This window comes from Vicugna pacos, chromosome 32, assembly GCF_048564905.1.
Source record: "Vicugna pacos chromosome 32, VicPac4, whole genome shotgun sequence".
NCBI classification, from domain to species: Eukaryota; Metazoa; Chordata; class Mammalia; order Artiodactyla; family Camelidae; genus Vicugna; species Vicugna pacos.
In genome coordinates, this window is record NC_133018.1 from 1450468 (window position 1) to 1470689 (window position 20222).

Consider the following 20222-nt stretch of genomic DNA (forward strand, 5'->3'; position numbering starts at 1 on the left):
AAGAGCCGCCCTCCCTGTGACCTCGCATCCCATAGCAAGGTCGTGCCCTCCCTCTGCCCTCTGCAGAGGGTCCCCTGAGCACCAAGAGAGCCAAGGCCCAACACAAAAGCATTGTTCAGATCTCTGCTGCCCACACGTTGGTAACAGCCCACTGGCCCAAGCCAGCCCCCAGCCTGGCCTGGAGTCCAGGGTGAATAGAGGGACCCCGGCTGTTGCAGAGGGGCAAGGACAAAGGGACAGGAGGGAGGTGATCAAGCTTCCTCTAATCCATCTTTCTGCTTAAGGGTGCACCCGCAGGACAAGGGAGGGAGCTGAGAAAGGGGCAGAGAGGTAGGGGCTCCGAGCAGGGGTGCAATGGGACAGACCGCATGACAGATGCTGGAAAGAAGGGAGGAGAGACCGTCCAGGGGCCTGCCTCGGGCTCCACCCCTGGACGCCCTCTGCAGTTGTTAAAATAATACTCTGAGGAGGAGACTCTGGTCCCCCCACTCCCCCACACACACCCCTCCCCGGCACTGAACAGCAGGTGGCCTTGGGCACAGGACTCAGTGTCTTCCTGCCTCAGTTCCCCCACCTGTAAAGAGAGGCTAGTAACTGTCCTTGCAGGACTGAAATGTTTAATAAATGATTTTTAGAACCTTGGAGATATGTTAGGTAAAAAGCTAGGCTGTAGGGCGCCCCCTGTGTGAGGAGTGAGGCCGTGAGACTTGGCTGTGCGGGATGAAAGGTCAGCATGGCTGCACTCAGGGGCACGGGCGTGGGGTCACACTGGACACCTTGTCTGTTGACTGATTCTGTTCTCACCACGTGTCTGAGTGACCGGCTGAGGCGGGTGTGGTAAGGAAGACGCAGAGGGCTGACAGCTGGGGCCGCTTCAGGAGCAGGGACCTGGTGGGAGGGGCCCTGCCAGCCCTGGCTCTGGCCACAACCCCAGCCCATTATGACCTCCCTGGCCATGCCCAGGCCTTTGTGACAGGTCCCCTGAGGTACCTGTGAGCCATGACACCCAGAGGGCCCTCAGTAAGAGGGTGGCAGGTCGGGCCAGGCCAAAGCCTGGACCTGGGCTCAGGAAGGGGTCACAGGGAGGAGGTATGGAGGGGCCAAAAACCCTGGGACCCTGTGGCCACTCCCACCCCCAGTGCCCCCAACCCCCAGCTTCGAGCAGCCATGGAGGATGCCTGGACCCACCTTGCCAGGGCTTTGTAAGGTGGCCCTGCCTGGTGCCTCTCAGCTCCACCCACTCGATGGAGTCAGCCAGGTCTTTCCCAGCCCCAGGGGCGGGGGGGGGGGGACCCAGGGTGGCTGGTGAGGTACCTGGGAGCTATATCCCAAGCGAAGAGGGAGAGAGGCAGCGGCAGAGGCCGAGAGACCCAGCAGGGCCGAGACAGGGTTGTGTAGACACCGGGCTGGGGTGGGGCTGGCCGCTGCACTTGGGCCGGGAGCAGGGGACATCCAGGCAGGGGGCAGGGCCCAGCTCAGGGCCCAGACCCTGCCCGTGCCCACCCCTGCCGCCGGGGTCAGGTGCCCCGGCCTCGCCCAGGGCAGCCTCCTCCCAGCTCCAGAGCATGCCTCTGGGGCCTGCAGAGCAGTCCTTTCTCCAGCTGGAGCAGGAGAACCAGAATCTGGTGAGTGTGGTGCCCGCTGCAGCTACAGGGCCAGCATGCGCTCAGCACCTGGCTGGGGCCCAGCTCTCAGCTGCTCCCAGCCCTGCCAGGCCACGCCCTCTCCCCTCTGCCCCTGGCCCCTATGCCTCAGCCTCCCACCTGAAAGGCAGCTGTGCCAGGTGGTCCCATCTCTCTGCCCCCACCCACAGAAAAGGCAGAACCAGGACCTTCGGGAGCAGCTTGGGGCCCTCCTGGGGCCAGGTCAGCAGTTCCTACCCCTGTGCCGGGAGCACTCCAGCTGCACGGCCCTGGCCTGGGTAAGTGTGTGGTGGGGGCCTGGCCCCGGTGGGACCACAGGTGGCTGCCAGCAGTGACCCTGTGACTCCATGCACTACACCCCCACTCCCACTTCCAAGCAGTCTATGACCATGAATGCTGCTGATGGCCTTGGGGCTGACCCAGGGGCGCCTCTGCAGCCCCCTGAGCTGGCCAGCGCCCGGCCCCCAGAGAACAGGGCCCCTTTGCAGCTGCTGCAGCAGGAGCTATGCCGGGGAGAAGAGTCTTTCGTGCAGCAGTCCCAGGTGAGCCCTAGGAGCCAGGCCAGGTGGGCGGGGAGGGAGGTGCTGACCACCTGCTGGCCCTGCCTGTGCCCACACTGTGCACCCCCAGAACGAGCTGCAGCAGATCCGACTGTCCTTTGAGAGGAAGAAGATGGCCATCACCGAGGTGCCCACCTGCAGGGTGGGAGGGGCGCCGGGGTCCCACCTGCTGAGGTACTTTCATTTCGGGTCCTGCTCCTTGGGGCGTGACCCAGTCTCCCCCCTCCCACCAGGTGTGGGATGGCGTGGCCGAGGTGCATATGGCCCTGAACAACCAGGCCACCGGGCTCCTGGTAGGTCCCCAAAGGGTGACACCCAGAGGAGGGGAGGGCAGAGACTGGGCGGGGTGGTGAGGGGCAGGGGAGGGGCAGGGCAGTGGAGATGGTGCACCTGCTTTACCTTCTCTGCCCTCCAGAACCTCAAGAAGGACATCCGGGGTGTGCTGGACCAGATGGAGGACATCCAGCTGGAGATTATGGGGTGATGTGGATGGAGGGACTGGGGGGCACCCTGAGCCCAGGCAGAGGAAGCTGTCTTGGTCAGGATGGGGTGGACCAATCCGTGACCCCTCCCCAGTTCCACTGCACCAGGCCAGGTGGTGCCAGGCTGAGGGGGGTGATGCATGTGGCACTGACTACATGGATTCCCACCCAGGGAGCAGGCCCAACGCCGCACCCAGGCCAGGAAGGAGCAGCAAATGGCATGCATAAGGGTAAGCCCCTCTCCCGGTCTGGTCCCACCCTGGACGCCCCACTTGGAGGAGAGCGAGGCCAGGAGACCACAGTTACCTGGGCGCTGGAGGGTCGGGGGGCAAGACCTCGCTCTGACCCCGCCCCTCTCCCGCAGAAGGCACCACTGCAGCTGGGATGCTCCGAGGGCCTCAAAGGCCAGCTCTGGTAGGTGGCCATGTGAGCGCCCGGGCAGAGCCCAGTCCCCAGGGACAGTCCCCACGGGCGCCCCCGGCCCCTGACCACCGCCGCCCGCAGGCTGCTGGCCCTGAGGCTGCTGCTGGGCGCCCTGCTGGCCTGCACCGCCGCCTACGTGTACGTGGTGGACCCCGCGCCCTTCGAGGGGCTGGTGCCGCCCCTGCTCAGCCGCGCCGCCGTCTGGAAGCTCCGGGCCCTGCTGGGCCCGTTCCTGCGCCTCGAGGTGGATGACTTCCTGCCCTTCTAGGCCGAAGGCCCAACGGCCCCAGCGAGGAGGAGGCCAGGCAGTCAGCGCTGCCCCTGGTGCCCAGCAGCCATTCTGGCCCCTGCCCATGGCACGGCCACGCACTGTCCCTGCCAGGAGCCTTGGAGAAGGATGGAGGCAGGGTCTGTCTTGAGGGCTGGGCCTGTGGTGGACATATAGTCATGACACACATGGCCTGTGAGCTTGTTTCCATGGAAATGGGGTGGGGCAAGGGCCTTTGCCACCTTCTGAGGCCAATCTTGCCGTCGGGGGTCCCTCAGAGTGGCGCCCCTGCCTCATCCCCCATGCTCCAGCCTCCTGGCCCATGGCAGCCTCTCCAGAGGAAGCCCCCAGCCCTTCCCAGAGGGGCTCTGAGGGTGTGCAGGGGGAGCTCCACTAAAAGTAGGACACGATTCTTCAGGCCTCACCCCTGGGGCCGACCCAACCAGCAGACCACAGGGATCAGGGTCTCAGCCCTGGCTCTGCTGACCCAGTGGCCTCATACCCCTCACATAACCCTGTTCCTATCTGGCTGACCACCCTACCCTCCCCACACCTGCCCAGTCACCACCATGACCCCTGTTCCTGTTCCCTCCCCAACCCAGGGTCCCTGTCCAGTCCAGGCTCCTGGCACTGCCCAAGGCTCGAAAGACGGGGGACCACATTTGTGGACAGAGTCATGGAGATAAACACCAAAGATTTTATTTAGTGCATGAAAGTGGGGTGGGAGGGATACCTTTCGAACAATAGAGAACCGCTTTGTGGCTGCTCACCCCCAAGTGGGAGAAACAGAGCCCCCGCCCAGGCAGCAGGCGGCCAGGGCCCCACCCCTCCCCTGGAGGTGGCCCTGCCCAGCTGTCTGGGGATGGCAGGGCTGTGGGCAGCCAGGCCCTCTGAGCTCCCCAGGTGCGAGAGCATCTCCGAGTGGAGTCAAGACCGCCCAGGCGGGGCCAGGGCAGAGCATGAGCAGAACCGTGCTGGACAGCGGGGTCACCCCGCCCTGGCCAGGCCCCTGCGGCCCACCTGGTGGGGGCTCCAGGAGGTTAAGGCATCTGTCCGTGTGCTGGGTGCGGGGAGAGGGGAGCGCACTGATCCGCAGGGGCACCTGAGGCCCCTACTCGGCCTACCACAGAGCCCAGGCTCCCTGGGGAGGAAGTGTCATGTAAAGTGCTCGGTCAGACAGGGAGGTTGGGGACGAGGCACCTGGGAAGGCCGTGCTGGTCCCAGCAGCCCAGGGGCCTCTGCCTGGGGCGTTGGAATCTCTGCAGCAGGTGGGGACTTCCTGAGGTGGGAGGGCACAGGGTCACGGGCCCTGGTGGGCTCGGGGTCAGACAAGGTGCAGCTGGTGGACAGGGGACCCCAGCCCACATCCCAGGGTCCGTGGCAGCCTGCCTCCTGGGCTGTCCTTCTGGGCTGGGCTGTCCTGAGCCCTGGAGTGGCCTACTTGGAGTCCCGCTCAGGCCCCGAGAGGCTGGGGAAAAGGCTGGAGGCAGCCGAGTGCAGGCGGCACACAGCCCCGCGGTAGGGCGCCCCAGCAGCCGGGCTCCAGGAGGCCCGCAGAGCTGGGCGGTCCTCAGGGAGGCCGAGGTGGCACAGGTGCAGGCCGGGGGGCGCCCGGGGCTGGCCACGCCGCCCCCATCCACGGCTGCAGGTGCCGGTCCACCCCCTGCGGTTGCAGCGTCCCATGAGAAAGAAGCAGAAAGTGGAGGTCAGCAAGGCAGGACCACCCCCACTGGGCGCCCGAGGCCCGCGCACCTCCCACGTGGCTCTGGAAACCTGTGTGCTCCTGTTGCCCCCGCCCCAGGGGCCGCAGCTACAGGACGTGGCGGTGGCCCCACAGGCCTCCAGCCAGCGGGCACTCCTTACTCCCGGAGCCCCGGGGGCCCCTGAGGCTGCTGCAGCCCCAGCCGCTCTCCAAACAGCCTGTCACTGCCAGGGATGACGCAGACCCAGGGGAGCCTCACGCCCGTCAGCCAAAGACCAGCCGGCCAGCCCCCACCTCCCCGGCCTCCAACTCGGCATAAGTCAGCGGCCTCTCCCGGAGCTGGACCCGCTCTTCCCCCCACCAGGCCAGGGGCTCAAGGAAAGGATCAAAATGACTCTTTTTCTTTTTTTAATAAAATTATAGATATATAGATGTAGATATAAAAACATAAAACAGACACAACGCAAGCGGACGCTGCCGTGTGCTTACTCGCGGGTCCCTGGCGCCAGACAAAACGCCGACCCTCCCCGATGTGCTTCCCACATGGGCGCGGAGGCTCCAGCGGGGCCTGGATGCTGCGTGCCTTGGGTGGGGGTCTTCTGGGCCCCCTGTGGCTGCTCCCCCGGCCCCCAGAGCCTCCCACAAGAGCATAAAGCAGAGGTTAAGGCTTCGATTAAAGCGAGTTTCCCGGCAGTGGGAGCAGCAGGGCCTGAGCATTAACACATGGGACGCAGCAGGGCAGCTCAGCGCACAGACACGGGGACACGCCCACCAGCTGGGCCAGACGAGACACACGGAGCCAGGACCCCACCCACAGCTGGCTGCCCGTTTGCCCACGGTCCCTCAAAACCCAGAGCTGGGCCTGGACTCCCCGCAGAAGAGAAGGCCTTGCCAAGCCACAAGCTTCCAGAGGGTTAGGAGCAGCCGGGCGGCAGGGTCCTCGGTCTGGGAGGACCCATCTGTAAGGGAAATGGGTGGGCACTGGCCTGGTGACAATCTCAGGGGCACAGGTGCAGTCCAGCCCCCATGCTGGCCCCGCCCATGGGGCCAGCACATAGATCCTGCAGCCTCATGGCCCTTGTCTGGGCTGTGCCCTGGTGAGCAGATGGGTGGGTGGCCGGGCCGAGGACGAGGGATAGGCTCGTGGAGGCGTGGTTCTCTCTCCCGCCGATGCGTCCACACCAAGCCTGGGCCTCCTCTCCCGGGGCAGAGAAGTTGGGAGGGGGGCAGCCGCTGGGGCTTCCTGGCTCCCATGGTGCCACGGCGACGAGTGGCAGTCAGTCCTCACACCGAGATCTCGTACGTGGTCCCACCCACGCCGGATACTTTCTTAACGAGCGTGTGCCGCGTGGGGCTGGCGGAGGGCCCCAGGGGGCCGGTGGCAGGGCCCAAGCGGGCCAGGCCCGGGGACTGCCCATTAAGCTTACTTGGGGGGGTCTTCAGCTGAGGGTGGTCCCTGCATCAAAATAAGCAGACATACGCACGCACACGGTGAACACGGGACCACGGCAGGACAGAGGCCAGCAGAGGCAATGGGACAGAGGACACAGACACAGATGGAACCCTGGGCAGCCCCTGATCTGAGTGCAAAAGCTCTCACATGGAGCTGCGTCAGGGCGCAGAGCCTGCAGGGGAAGGGCCCTGCTGTCACAGGACAGAGAGACACCAAAATGGCCTCCCAAGCCACTGGGTCACTCCCACTGGACTGGCACAGACCACACAATACAGGGAGGTCAGAGGGACGCTGGCCAGTTGAGACCCTGGACCCTGCCTTGTCCTGGTGCCTCGAGCTTTGGAGCCCAGAGGTGACTAGGTGGCCTCCTCCCTGCTCCCTCCTAGGAAAACGAGGGGCTGCCCTTCTGCCCCCCAGCCTATCCAGCACTGACCAATGGTGTGGTCGACACTGCTGCCCAAACATTCATGTGGGCAGGAGCCCCTCCCTCCTTTGGCTGCCTCTTGGCTGGCACCCTCTTGACCTGCACCCACAACACCAACCTCCTGGCCAACCCATCCCTTGCTCCCAGCAGCTGGCTGACGCCTGGTGATGTCCAGCATGGGGCTGGCACACAGCAGGTGCTCAGCTCTCGTACTTGGACCTGACCCTGACAGGCAGCCAGCCCGCACCCACCTCTGGGGCCTGGGACCTGCTGCCCACTCTGAGCCTCAGCTTTCCCATCTCTGAGCAGGGAAGCCCTTGCTTCCTGGGCCTGTGTGCACCCAGGGTGGCATGTTTTCTGTGGGGTGACATCCCCCTGACTCAGCCTTCTGGATGGGGCCAGTGGCACCAGGGTCTCCCACACACTGGGTCTGTGCGGTGGGGGCAGAATGTAGGGCATTGGGCTCAAGATTCAATCCTTCTGCCCCCGTTCCCAGACCTGCTGGGAAACCCTGGAACTGGGCAGCCCTCACATAGGCCACCAGAAGCCTTCAAGGTGGGTGAGGCCCTCCCCGCTAGGCAGCCACAGGCCTCCCGGGCAACCCACATGAGCTTGGCCAAGAGGTCCTGCAGGCGGCCAGAGAGCTGCCCTGTGCCAGGAAGCCAACTGCCACCCCAGCACCCACCTCTGCATGGCCAGTGAGGGCGGCGGTTCCGGGAGGTCCGTGTGGATGAAGGCGACGGCTTTGGGGCCCCCGTAGGAGGGCGAGCGAGGAGTGCCGGGAGGGGACGGAGGGACCTGGCGTGCGGGCGACCTGTGCGAGCCACTGGGGGGCCGGGTCCCTGGGGCACTGCTGTTAGTCAGGTCGGCCTGCAGGGAGGAGGAGGAGGTCCGTGGCGCCCGGCTCACGGCACTGGACAGCGAGGACAGTGAGGCCTGTAGCGCCGGGTTGCGGGCGCCTCCGAAGCCGGGCCCAGCCACCAGGTCATCCCTGGAGCCGTAGCGCAGCGCCGGGCCGCGGGGGCCCTCAGACAGCACACTGGCCTGCTGCAGGCTGTAGGAGCTGGGCGCATCGTAGACGCCCGAGTCTCCGAAGAGTGAGTCGGCCTGAGAGCGCAGCAGCCTCTCGCGCTCCTCCCTGTCCTTGCGCTCCTGGATGGAGGCCATGATGGTCCTGGACAGGTTGTCGTAGCGCACTGGCGAGGGCTCCCGTGGCCGGGGACCCAGCACGGGGCTGAAGCTGCGGAGCGGGGGCCGCGGGGGGTCACCCACTGCCCCTGCATGCAGGTAGGGAGCACGGTAGCCAGCCACACCCGCCGAGGGGTGGGCCGGGCACGCGTGGCCCCCAGGCGAGCCAGGGTTCAGCAGGCTGTCATAGGACAGGCTGCCGTTGCGGTTGGGCAGCGCATGGGAGGGGAAGATGCTGCGGTGGGGCGTGGGGGGCCCACCCTCGGAGCGCAGGGGCTGCAGGGCCATGTGATCCCCACCCCGCCGGCTTGCAGCCTTGAGGCTCAGGGAGCGCAAGGCACCCGAGAAGGTGTCAGTGGCGCTGAGTGGTGGGGATGGTGGGTAGGCCGCGTGCAGGCCACTGGGCGGGTAGTCAGGAAGGTCCAGGCTGGGCTCAGATGCAAAGTCCAGGCTGTGGATGCTGTCCTCCCCCAGAGTCAGAGAGTCAGGGCCCGTGACCTGCAGGGAGAGAGGGTGATGTCCACCTCTGCCCACCGGCCATGCCCTGCCTGGTCACCAAGTGCCTTGTGCACACTTGGAGGTGGCAGTCCTGGTAGCATCAAAGGTAGCAGCAGGTGCAACTGAGTTGTTCCCAGAAGCTCTCTGTCCCCTGCCCACTACGGAAGGAAGTAGGGACAGGTCGGAGGGGAGCAGGGCTCCAGTATCTCCCCAGGGAAGGCTGCACATCTGACCCTGCTGCGCTCCCCCGGTGAGAAGGGGGTGCAGGGTCAGCCTGGGGAGCAGGACCTGGAGGAGACTTGATAACTCCACAGCGACCCAGGGCCCTCCCCCGGACACCCCACAGCTGAGGGGCAGGGCGGGCAGTGCAAGGCCAGAGCTGGCTGCTGCAGACACCAGGGTGGTACCCTCGGAGACTACCCAGCTTGGGCTTGGGCTGGGACAAGAGCCTGTGGAACCTCAAAACCCAGAAGGGGCGTGTTTGGGGGCAAATATAACCTCAAGGCACTTGGCAAACCAGCTGGACCCTTCGTAAGACACAGGACAATCCCAGGAAGGGGGCAACCACCTAAAGATCCCCTTTCCCCAGAAGGGCCACCACACACTGGCCAGGGAGGCCCAGAGTGACTGCCTGGACCAGTGGGCCCCAGAGGCAGGGTCAGGCAGGACACTGGTAGGGGTGGAGAGGGCGTCCCTGGGGGAGATGGGCTGGTCTAAGAGTGCCATCCCAGCCATGGCCCTGCCCTTGAGTGGCCTTGAAGGAGGCAGGCAGCCCAGGAACCTCGGGCTCTGGGTCCCTGCTCAGGCTGCCCACTGCTCCGCGTGCTTCCTCAAACAATCTCAGATTCCTCTGAAGCTTCCACGCCGGCGTATGCAGTGACTAATGGTGGAATTCCAGGCACCCAGGCACACAAGGCTCCTGGGGGCAGAGGCAACGCTGGCCAAGGGCAGTGTGGGGGGGGTCCAGGACTCTGTGCCAGCCCCTCCCTGGACACCCTGCCCTGCCCTGCCCTGCTCCACCGCCCCCAGCTGGGATGCCCGCACCCTCTGTGACCCAGGCGGGGCCCTCGGGGGTGAGGCCTGGGGGTGGGGCTCTGGAGCCTTCGAGGGCGGGGTCTCAAGAAGGACCTCCTCGGGGGCGGGACCTCGGGGAGGGGCGGGGCCTCCTCACCTGCTCGCCCGGCCCACAGAAGGGCGCCTTGGGACCCGTGGGAAAGGCGGGCCGGAACTTGTACATGGCGGGGGTCGGGGGGCTGGTCCTCTGCGCCGACAGGGCGCTCTCTGGAGGAGACGGACCACGGTCAAGCTGGGATCAGTCCGCGCCCCGCCCTCCGTTCGGCCGCCCCCACCTCACCAGCACTGCCCGGGCGTGGGGTCTGCAGGTCGCTGGCAAACGTGCCGGCCTCTGCCTTGGGGGGCAGCGGTGGCCCCAGGTCCAGCGGCTTCTCATCCAGCCGGTCCAGGCTGCCCTTGGACTGGGAGGGGGCGTGGTCAGTGGTGGATAGGGTGCAGGCCAGGGGTGGGGCTTAACCGGGACTCCTTCCTGGGGTGTGGACTCTCCCACAGAATCCAACTTCGTCCAGGCCCCCTGACTTTGGGCTGCTTCCCACCCCCACAGTCTGACGCTCTCCCACCCCAGGCCCCACCCCCGCCCCACCCCCGGTCCACCCTCCCCCCACCCCGGGCCCACCCCGGGCCCCACCTTGCTGCGGCCCAGGCCAGCCTTTAGCCCGTTGTCGCTCAGCTTGACCTTGAGAGGTGCCGCTCGCTCCAGGAGCTCCGGCCGAAGGAAAGGCGGCTTCAGGCGGGCGGCGAGCGGCAGGCGGGGCGGCTCTACCACATACCTGCACCAGCGGCAGAGCGGTCAGTTGATCAGGCTGAGGATCCATGGCTGACCCCCACCCCAGCAGAGGCCCCTCCACCCCCCCGGGCCTCACCGGGGTGCCAGGGGGCTGCACAGCACGTGCTCCACGTTCCCATAGCAGCCACGGGTGAAGGGGTTCACGCCCCCACGGAACTTCCCGGTCACCTGTGGACAGCGAACCCCTCAGCCAGCGTAGCCACTCTGGGTCCAGGCCAAGGAGGGCATGGGGACAGGCCGGGCCAGCCCAGGGGTGCCCCCACCCAGGTCACCAGGGCCAGCCCCTGTGTGTGGCTATGGAATTTCTGGGCTCTGATTCCCTAGTGACTACAGTGTCCACAGGTGGGAGTGAGCAGGATACAGGGCAGTCCAGACCCCACATCCCAAACCACCCCCAGGGGCTGCAGGGCCAGAGCTTCCCACCACAGCTGCCCAGGCCACACTGGCTCAGAGCCCCCATGGCCTTGCCCTGACCCACCCCCAGCCCCTGTGCATCCCTGCTCTTCCCTCAGGTCACCTGGGACCCTCTCATGCCCATCCCCACCCCCACCCTGCACAGCCCCACCAGGTCTGCACCTGCTCATTTGTGGTTCGACCCCGAGTGACCAGCACCACGTGGAAGCCGGTGAGGCCAATGACAGGGATGAAGAAGAGACCAGCCACACACATGACAGCCATGCTGGCCTGTTAAGGCCAACGGCCAGGGGTGAAGACACAGAGCAGGTGCCTGTGGACAAACCACCCACCCCTCCCCACCACCCATTCCGGGAGGAAGCCTGCTCCCCAGGGACTCTGAGCCTCGAGACCCCCGAGAGGTGTCCCCTCATGGCCCCGTGGTCAGGTCAAGGATACGTGATGGTGGTGTGTGCGGCACCGAGACCCTCCGCGTGGTGCAGCACGTAGACCAGGCCGAAGGCAACCACGCCCACCATGTGTGCGCTGAGTGACAGCAGAAACAGGAAGAAGTAGCGGTAGTTGCGGCGGCCGATGCAGTTGTTGACCCAGGGGCAATGGTGGTCGAAGTCCTGGGCAGGAGCAGTGGGTCAGGGCGCACAGTGGGCAGGGAGGAGGGCTGGGGTGGGGGTGGGAGGGGTGGTCACCTCTACACAGTTGTCGCAGACGCTGCAGTGGGAGCAGCGCGGCGGGCGGTAGAAGTGGCAGGTGGCGCACCACTTCATACGGACCTGGATGCCCCGCACATCCACGTTCTTGTACAGCGGGGCCCGGAAGTCGTCCTCCTTATCCTCGTCCTCGTCCGCTGTGGGCCAGGACGGGGTGGGGCGGCAGGAGAGTGACTTCCCTGGCAGAACCTCTCCCCAGCCAGCCCGCCCACTGGGGCCCTCTACTCCTACCCCCACCCCCGCCAGGCTCTCCCAAGTCAGCCACTCACACTCTAGCACAAGTGAGCTGCTGAGCTGCTCCGGCCCAGGGCCCTACCTCGGGGGAAGACGCCGGGGTCCATGAAGGTGGCCATGCTGAAGTTGGCCAGGACGAAGAGGAAGAGGATGCCATTGTAGACGGGAACAGCTGGGGACACGGCTCGTGTCAGCCACGGGCACCTGTGTCAGACAGCAGGGCAGAGCTGGGTCTGGGGTGTGGCGGGTGTGTGGGGAGGATTCTCAGGGCAGAGGAATTAGGTGTGGCCACACATGTGCAGGCAGAGCTTCAAGGCTACCACTGTGCTCAGAGTGGCAGTCAGGAGGCCACTGTTGCCACAGGCTGGCTGGGAGACCTCTAATCATCAGGGCTGTGCACAGGCTCCCTGTGTGCCAGCTCTGGTCCCAGCACCCCCAAGTACTTGTTAGGAACACAACTCCCAGATGAGGAAACTGAGGCTCAGAGAGGCCCACAGGCGGGGTCACATCATTTAGGAGGGGTGGCCAGAGCCTAGCCACAACCTCCCGCCCTGGCTGGCATCTTCCCTGGGTCCCCTGCCTGGAGGGGTACAGACTAGGGGTGGGAGCCCTGGGCAGGAAAGGAGGCTACTCTGCCCATGTGCTGTGAGGGATGGAAGCCAGTGACCCACCAGGCAGCTCAGGCCTGCTTTGGGCCCCACCCCGATCTGCCCCAGCTCAGCAGGGCCCCTTCTCCAGGGAGACTGTGCAGTGTGGTGTGGGGAGCCACAGTCAGAGGTCCGTAAGCACATGGGGCCTGCTCTTCCCTGAGGGGTGCTGTCTCAGGGTCTGGGCCTTGGGTGTATCCCCCCACCTGGGCGGCCCCTTCTTTTTAGTTTGTCTCCACATGGCAGGGCAGAATATCTGGAAACTGAAAGCATGGCACCCCTACCCCTTTGCCATCTCCCACCACTTGGCTCCAAGCTGCCCCCTGTTCCAGGAAGCCTTCCCAGCCTTCCCTTTGGCTCCCTGAAAAGGTCTTGCACACCTTCCTGCTGGATGCTCTGGCAGAGGGAGTGTCTTCCTCAGCCCTGGCAGGACCTGGCCAGAGTCCCCCCATGGAGACCCACCAGGTCTGGCACATGGCCTGGGGCTCCTGCCCCGACTCTGCAGTGGGTCCCTGAGTCAGCCCACCTGGGTGCCACGAAGTCTCTCTGGCCTCAGTTCCTCATCTCCCATGGCCGTGTGACAAGCAGGGGCACCCTCCCCACACTCAGGCCCTCCGTGGAGGTGGGGGGCCAGTGGGGATCCCCACAGCAGCCTCGACCACAAGAATGGGGCATTGCAGCCACCAGCAGGGTGAGTGGTGCCCGTGGCCCTGCCCACCGCCCAGCACACGCTGGCCACACTGGCGCACCCACGCCTGCCTTGGCCAGGAGCCAGCCCCGCCGCCCCAGCAACCACCCCCATGGCAGCAGAACTTCTCTATTTTTAGTGGAAACGAGAGGCTATTTAAAGATTCCGCTTCCCACGGCAGTGTTCTCGCAGGCTGGGAGCCGTGATTACCCCTTCCTCTGCTCCAGGACCCGTCATGAGGTGGATGCACAGCCTGAGGACACAGGTTCCCTCTGCCAGGAGGGCCTTCCTCCGCCACCCCTTGCCCAGGTGGCCCGGAGCAGACACCTTCCACATCCCCCATCCCTGCATGCTGGAGCCTGGCATACAGACAGCGCTCTATGCGCGTTTGGGGCCTCTGATCCAATGCCATTTGGCAGGATGACTGTGGGTCCCTGAGGCACGGTCTACCTAAGAATAGGGAGGAGACACAGGCCCAGGTGCTAGTGGGGACAGGTGAGAGAGCCAGGTATGCCCAGAACTGGGGAGAGATGCGGCACCACAGACCTCACCCACTGGTGCAGGCCAGCTCCCCACACGCCTTCTGGAGAGGGCTGGCCACATGGTCTGTGCAAAAGTAAAATGTGGCTCTCAGGCACCTACACTGTCACATGCGGTGGAGCCAGCCTGCTCCCGGAGAGGAAGGGGCTGAGGGGACCCAGGGTGCCGGGCGGCCGAGAGTGGACAGATGTGCTGAAACCAGGTGCATCCCTATTTCACAGACAGGGAGCAGGTGTCTGAGGGCTTGTCACCCAGGGTCTTGGGGGTAAGTCTACATCTGAGCTGTGGTTCAACCGTCATGCAGGCAGGCAGGGACTGAACCCCAGCCCCACGCTGACCAGAGCTCCCATCAGGCCTGGCGGTCCACAGTGCATTGTCCTTCCCGAGCCTCGATGACTCCCCAGACTGCATGAGATGGACAGCAGCCCTGAGTGACATGCTTGGGGTGAGGGATGGGCAAAGGGGCAACGCTTACAGTGAGGCGCTGGGTGGCCTCCGTCCTGGTGGGCACCAGCTACCCGCTGCGTGCTGGGGCAGCATGTACCCGGGGAGCGCAGGGTGGGCTTAGCCAATGTTGGGCAGGCTTGGAGGGGGCTTGGGTTCTCTGACTGGGACATGAGCCCCTGCCCCCTTCACTCACCACCTCCAGTCTCCTAGGCTTGGCTCAGACCCAGGATCAGGCACTTTCACGCGTCCTATCCCCGCTCTTCCCACCACCCGACCCCACTGCTGGGCCATAAGGGGGACCAGGCCTGCACTGTGTCCTACCAGTGACTGGCTCACCAGCCAACGCCACCCAGGCCCAGAAATGGCAAGTAGAGGAGAAATGAACGAGCACACATGGGCACATGGTCACACACATATCCACATGAAAGTGCAGGGCCCCAGGCAAGCACATGTGTGCAGTGCACCAGCACGCACACACGATGCTCCAGGCACACGTGTGTGGGTACATGTTCACCTACTGCACAAGCGTGCATACACATGACCACACACGTACACACGATCACACAGACAGCACATGTGTGCCGATGTGTCAACATGTAAGACACGTGTGAGAACACTGTGTGTACAGATACCCACACGCAGGCAAAAGTGGCATGCCTGCACCCTCATTCACACACACACAGATGCAGACACGCCCTCCGCCCACAGACCCCCACGCCCCGACCTCTCTGGACTTCCCTCTGCTCTCTGGACCCGGTGGGCGTGAGGCTGTGCGTGAACACACAAGCTGTGTGGACAAGCCTGGCAGGCAACGCTGCCCAGCCCACCTCTCTAACCACAGGGATGACACTCCACGTCCCCCAGGCAACCGTGTGCCCCAGGCTCACCCTGCCAGGCAGGGGTCGTACATTATCTGCTGGCTGCGGCCACACTGTGGGCCCAGGGCAGGCCTGGGAGCGGCCCAGCTCCAAGGCTCCAAGCCCTTCCCCCGGCCAGCCCCCACCCCCAAGCATCAGGGCCACACGCCTGTGCTGTGGCCCCACCTGGGCTGAGGCTCCAAGTCGGGGGGAGGTGGGGTTCTGCAGGGCAGCACGCGACCGAGGCTAAATGCGCAATGGAAAATTTTAACTCAGACGTTTTCATTTAAATCAGGTCCTTCATTAAGGCTGGTTAGTGAAGCTCACACATGGGGCACACAGGATTAGAGGGTCTTCAGCCACTTTGCCCTGGTCCGGCCAGGCAGGGCCTCTGGCCACATGTACCCACCAGCCGATCCCTACAGACACATGAGCAGGTAAGGAAACAAGCTCAGGGGGCCAGGGGCACCAGGCCACGTGAAGCAAGTTCCACTCCTGTCTGGTCCCTGCCAGTAGCCCCGTCTACCTGGCCCTGTGCTGGACCCCTCACCGTCCCAGGCTGTGCCTTGCGGCCCGACTGGGCCTCCAAGTGTGGGGAGAGTTCAGGCCCATCCTGGGGACCCACAGTGACAACCCAGAGGTCAGCCCACTGTCCCTGGAGAGAGACAAGGCAGCCCAGTGCGGCCGCGGGTGTTGGTATCCTGCCAAGCAGCCCTGGTTCTCTGAAGTTCACAGGGTCCCCGCTGTTCTGCAGAGTGGATCCAGGAAGAGAAAGGGCAGGGGCAGAGACCTGGCCTGGGGGTTCTCATCCCTCCCAGCACCTGACCCAGCATGGCACTGAGTGAGTGTGAAGGCTTTATGGGGTCCAAGGAGACAGGACCACACCAAGAACCCAGGAAGGCTTCCTGGAGGAGGAGGGCCACTGGGAACCTGGCCTGTGGCATGCTGCCCATCCTCAGAGGTGACACCCCCACCTCCAGGCATCCTTTCTGCACCCCAGCCTCTCCTGGTGACACATCTGAATGTCCTGCTGGTCCTGACCCCTCAGCGAGCTGGCCCGAGGGAGGGGTCCTTTGCCCTCTAGGCTTGGGCTCCCCACCCTGAAGGAGCTGCTGCCTGTGTGGACCTGCCCCGAAGGGGGCTACTCATGTTTATTGAGTGTAGAGAGGGGGCCAGGGGCCACTTGGAGTCCGGCGAAGTTCCGGGGAGCAGAGAAGAAGCCCTGAGGGGCCCGTAGGGCAGGGCAGGGCAGGCCGTGAGCCTGCGCCCAGAACCAGGGCAGAGGTGTGGGTGCCAGCCAGGGTAACAAGAGGCCTGTCCCAGGAAGGGACTGCCTGGCCCTGCTTGCCCAGAATCACCTGCAGTGGTGGCGTCAATGGGCCTAGGCTGCCTGGCAGAGCCCCTGCTCAGAAACCCAGCTTCCTCAGACGAGGCAGCACAGCCGGGCTGCGGGCAGGCCTGGGTCCCCGGTGGCCATGTGGCCACAAAGTATGGTCTTAGGGTGCAGGGAGCCTGGCCCCAGGGCGCGAGCAAGGGTCCCTTGGCTGGATGACTGCTGCACTGGCACTCCCATCTTCCAAATGAACACACAGCACCTTCTCTCAGGCAAGACGCAGGGAACACCTGTGCTGGCCTGAGGGAAAACTGCACCTCTCAGCATCGGTGTCACTGGGCTCAGAGCTCCAGGGTGAGGACAGAGGGCAGAAGGACCCTCAGGAATCACAGGAAGGCTCACAGCAAGTACCCTTCAGGGGGCCCGGGTGTGCTTAGGAGAGGAGGTGGGCAGGCTCTCTGGGGTGGGGTTGATTTCAATTTCCTTTTAAACTTTTTCCCTGCATTTCACAAGTTCTCAATAGAGAACATGTATTACTTTTAAAGTCAGGGGGACAAACACTAAAATGCACTTGGGAAGTCAGAAACCAGGACCAGCAAGTCGAGGCCAGGCTGCCCGGAAGCAGTGCCAAGACTCCCCGAGACCCCTGCTTAGGCCCCGGGGCCAGGGTCGGCCCCTCCAGAAGCCCCAGTGGGACATGTGTCCTCTCGCTGTCCTGCCTGAGCTGCCCACAGCCCCACAGCCGGCAGCACATGAGTGGAAGAACACGTCTGCTCACGGAAGCCAGAAATAGGCCCGTCCACACAGGCCTTTTTTAAACACACTCTTGGCAGCCTGTGGTGCCCACCCAGCCCAGCCTCCAGGTAGGGGCTTGCCTGTCCCCCTGGGCACCCAGTGTGGCCCCGCCACCTTCCACCCGCGCCCTCGCTGAGGCCCACGCCTGCCCACCCCTGCCCCGGCTCCCGCAGGCTGAGGGGTTGACCTGCCTCAGAACAAACGCCCCACTGGCTACAGGCCCCCAGGAGGGCCAGAGTGGTTGTTGCTCTGGTCACCAGGCTGTGTCCCAACCTGGACTGTGGACGGGGGTGGTGGCAGATCTGTGTGACCGAAGCCTAGGCCCCTGACCCCTCCCTGAGCCCTAGGAGCCTGGGGCAGGGGGGCATGACCACACAGAGGGAGCTATGTCGTCAGCACCTGCTCTGGGCTGAAAGCCAGCCTGAGCCGCAGGTAAAGCAGCTAAGGCTGCCCGGCCGAGACCACCTGCCCTCGACCTCAAGTGTCCAGCACCCACCACAGCCGGTGTCCCTGGTGTGGCCTCACCTGGCCCCTCCAGCTGTGACCACTGAGCCTTCCTGAGAAGGAGGTCAAGGAAAAGCAGAGGGCACTGCCCGGCCGGCGTCGGCGGTGACTGTGGGGCAGGCACGTGGCAGGCGGGCCAGGCCACACCTACGCGGGAACAACTTGACTCTGGCCTGGGGCCGGGCAGCCGGGAGGGCACCCAAGAGCCACCCACCTTCATCACAAGGAGGGCTGGTGGCAGTGGCTCTGGGCAGCCTGTGGGGAGGGCAGGGCCGCAGCCACACCCTGGGCAGCCCCTGCACACACTCCCCTGCCTGGCCTGGCATCTCACACCCAGGGCCGGCCTGGCACACGCATGAGGTATCTGCTGGACACCAGTGTCCTCACTCCCAGGACTCACCTGTCCCTGGCACCCCAGGATGGGCACGTGGCGACGTCAGCCTCGGCTTAGGGTGGGGGCTCTTATCGCCGCAGCCCTGGTGCCCACAACCCCTCCCAGCCTGCCAGCCCCGGCCGGTTCCTGCCAGGCTGTGTCCACCGCTGGACACAGCCCTGCCCCTTCTGGCCCCAGAGATGCGTCCAACTCACGTGAACACGAAGAACAGGGTGCTGGAGCCAACCAGCAGCGCAGCCGCCGTGGCCACCGGGATGTACTTGGCGGGTTTGAGGCGCGTCCCGGGGCTGCGGGGCATCCTGGGCGCCGCGCCGCCGCATCCCTCCCCGGGGCCGGGCGGGCGGGGCCGACTGGACAGGCAGGACCGGGCGGCAGCAGCGGCAGCGGAGGAAATCCCACCCCACGGGCGGTGGCGGCGACGGCGTGCTGATGTCAGTGCGCCCCTTAAGGTGGACCGGCAGTAGGGACCGTGGGGCCAGGCGGGGGCCCCTCGCGACTGCCGCCCATCCCGCCCCGCCGTCCCCAGTGCTCAGGGCGGAGCTGGCCCAGGACCCCCGCCGGGGCAGGGCCTCACCTCGCAGCCCCAGCTAGCCAAGTGCCAGGACCCTCTGAAGCCACGCAGCCACCGCACACCTGAGGCCTTGCCCCTTGGGTGGACACAGGGTGAACACCAGGCCCCGTCCCCAGTCCGCAGATCCTGACACTGTGGCACGCAGGTCCCCTTCTGGGCCCTGCTTGCATAGAACTTTCCCTAAACACCTCAGAGTGTGTCCCTGGGGACAGGCTGACACCCTCACCTGGGAGCTCTTTGAGCCCCCTGGCACAGTGACACTGCAGGGCACCTTGGTTGTTTACCCCCTGCCCACTGGGCACTCAGCTGGACCAAGAGGCCAGCAGGCAACGTAAGGAGGGTGGGGGCCCAGGCTGCAGGCTTAGGAGGGTGAGGGTGGGAGCCTCAGCCTCCCAGGACAGGCTGGAGAGCCCTTCGGGAAGCACCAGGCACCCTGCCTCTGCCTGGGATAGGCCCGCGGGCAGGCCCACCTCCTGCAGGAAATCCCACCCACCAGCGCCACCACTGCTGTCGCTTAAGGTGGACCAGTGAGCTGCCTCGCAGTGCTGGGCAGACGACGGGCAGCCTGTTGGCCTCTATGCAGCAGTCGAGCCTCTGGGAGGTTGGGACCTGGGCATGTCGCAGCCTCCACAGTGAGGACACGCCCCCAGGGCCCTCCGCTCTGAAACCAAGACCCACCAGGGCATCCACCTGGGGCCCTCACCCTCCCTGGCCCTGGGGCTCCTTGGCCTGGAGGCCCCTCTTTGCCTGGACTTGGGCCTCTGAAGCCCCAGCCCAGCAGGCAGGGCCACGAGCTGTTAGAAACAGTGGCGGGCTCCCACTCCAGGAGGCCCAGGGCTGAGGTGAGCAGGGAGCAGACTCCACCTGGAGCAGACACCTCCCACTCTGCCTCAGCCCCTGGGGGCCTTGGGGTATGACACATTGCAGCCCCACCCCAGGCCTGGCCCTTGCAGTCCCTGCCTACTGGGCAGAAGGATCTCAGGTGGTGAGGAACAAGCGTGGCCATGGCCCAGGCGTCCTCTCCCAAGCACGGCAGAAAGCTTGCCCAAGCTACAGGCCAGAGGACTGACCTGGAATGGAATAGCCATTCCCCCCACCATACCCATACCATCGCCCATGTCACCAGACGTCTGCCTGAACACATGTTGGCTGGGGGATCAGAGGGTCCCACGGTGTCCCCGTTCATCCTGGTTATCACCTTTTCATGCATCCTGGTCACAGCACGGCTGTCTCTTAGCCATCCTGAGGGACCATCCCCACCCAGGGTTTCCCCCTTGGACACATGTCCTCACCCAAGAGAAGGGATCAGGTTCACTTCCCTTCTTCTTATAGCAGGTGGGATCTCGCTAGTATTTGAGCCCAAAGCAGGCAGACATTCAACATCCTTTCTGTGTCTGCAGAGGTGTCTGACTGCCCTTCCCTGGAGGACCAGACCCTGGACCAGCCTCTCCCATTGATGCACCACGATGGGGTCCAACTCTAGCTCCTAGGGATGGGGAGCTGGGAAAACTTCAGCGTCCCTCCCTGGGTGGGAAGGACCACCACAGGCACCCAAAAGTGAGGGAGGGAGGCCTGGGGCTGCCAGGGCA

At 65.0% G+C, this 20222-nt stretch overlaps 2 protein-coding genes across 9 annotated transcripts; one reads left to right on the forward strand and one right to left on the reverse strand.

Annotated features, from left to right (window-relative positions):
• The first annotated feature begins 1017 nt into the window (after nt 1–1017).
• CCDC188 (coiled-coil domain containing 188) lies at nt 1018–4077 on the forward strand. 6 transcript variants are annotated; one of them, XR_012066190.1, is made up of 10 exons: nt 1018–1625; nt 1814–1921; nt 2081–2185; nt 2274–2330; nt 2437–2496; nt 2619–2683; nt 2858–2915; nt 3050–3099; nt 3190–3516; nt 3979–4077. XR_012066190.1 is itself a non-coding variant. In XM_072952979.1 (10 exons), the coding sequence occupies exons 2-10, from the start codon at nt 1566–1568 to the stop codon at nt 3374–3376; spliced, it is 807 nt and encodes a 268-aa protein (XP_072809080.1). In that variant the 5' UTR covers nt 1037–1089; nt 1522–1565; the 3' UTR covers nt 3377–3567. The 6 variants fall into 6 exon arrangements, 5 of the variants coding, with proteins under 5 accessions (XP_072809078.1, XP_072809081.1, XP_072809080.1 ...); XM_072952979.1 differs by lacking the exon at nt 3979–4077 and having other exon boundaries at nt 1037–1089; nt 1522–1625; nt 2024–2185; nt 3190–3567; XM_072952981.1 differs by lacking the exon at nt 3979–4077 and having other exon boundaries at nt 1042–1089; nt 1602–1625; nt 2024–2185; nt 3190–3567.
• A 1395-nt stretch (nt 4078–5472) lies between these two features.
• ZDHHC8 (zDHHC palmitoyltransferase 8) lies at nt 5473–18465 on the reverse strand. 3 transcript variants are annotated; one of them, XM_072952976.1, is made up of 12 exons: nt 18257–18465; nt 11940–12061; nt 11603–11760; nt 11355–11527; nt 11079–11181; nt 10579–10670; nt 10344–10485; nt 9996–10116; nt 9813–9922; nt 8000–8641; nt 7641–7825; nt 5473–6534 (listed from the first exon to the last, which is right to left on the reverse strand). In XM_072952976.1, exons 1-12 carry the CDS (start codon nt 18358–18360, stop codon nt 6363–6365), a joined length of 2124 nt encoding a protein of 707 aa, XP_072809077.1. In that variant the 5' UTR covers nt 18361–18465; the 3' UTR covers nt 5473–6362. The 3 variants fall into 3 exon arrangements, with proteins under 3 accessions (XP_072809077.1, XP_072809076.1, XP_072809075.1); XM_072952975.1 differs by having other exon boundaries at nt 7641–8641; nt 11687–11760; XM_072952974.1 differs by having other exon boundaries at nt 7641–8641; nt 18257–18463.
• Nucleotides 18466–20222: the final 1757 nt, after the last annotated feature.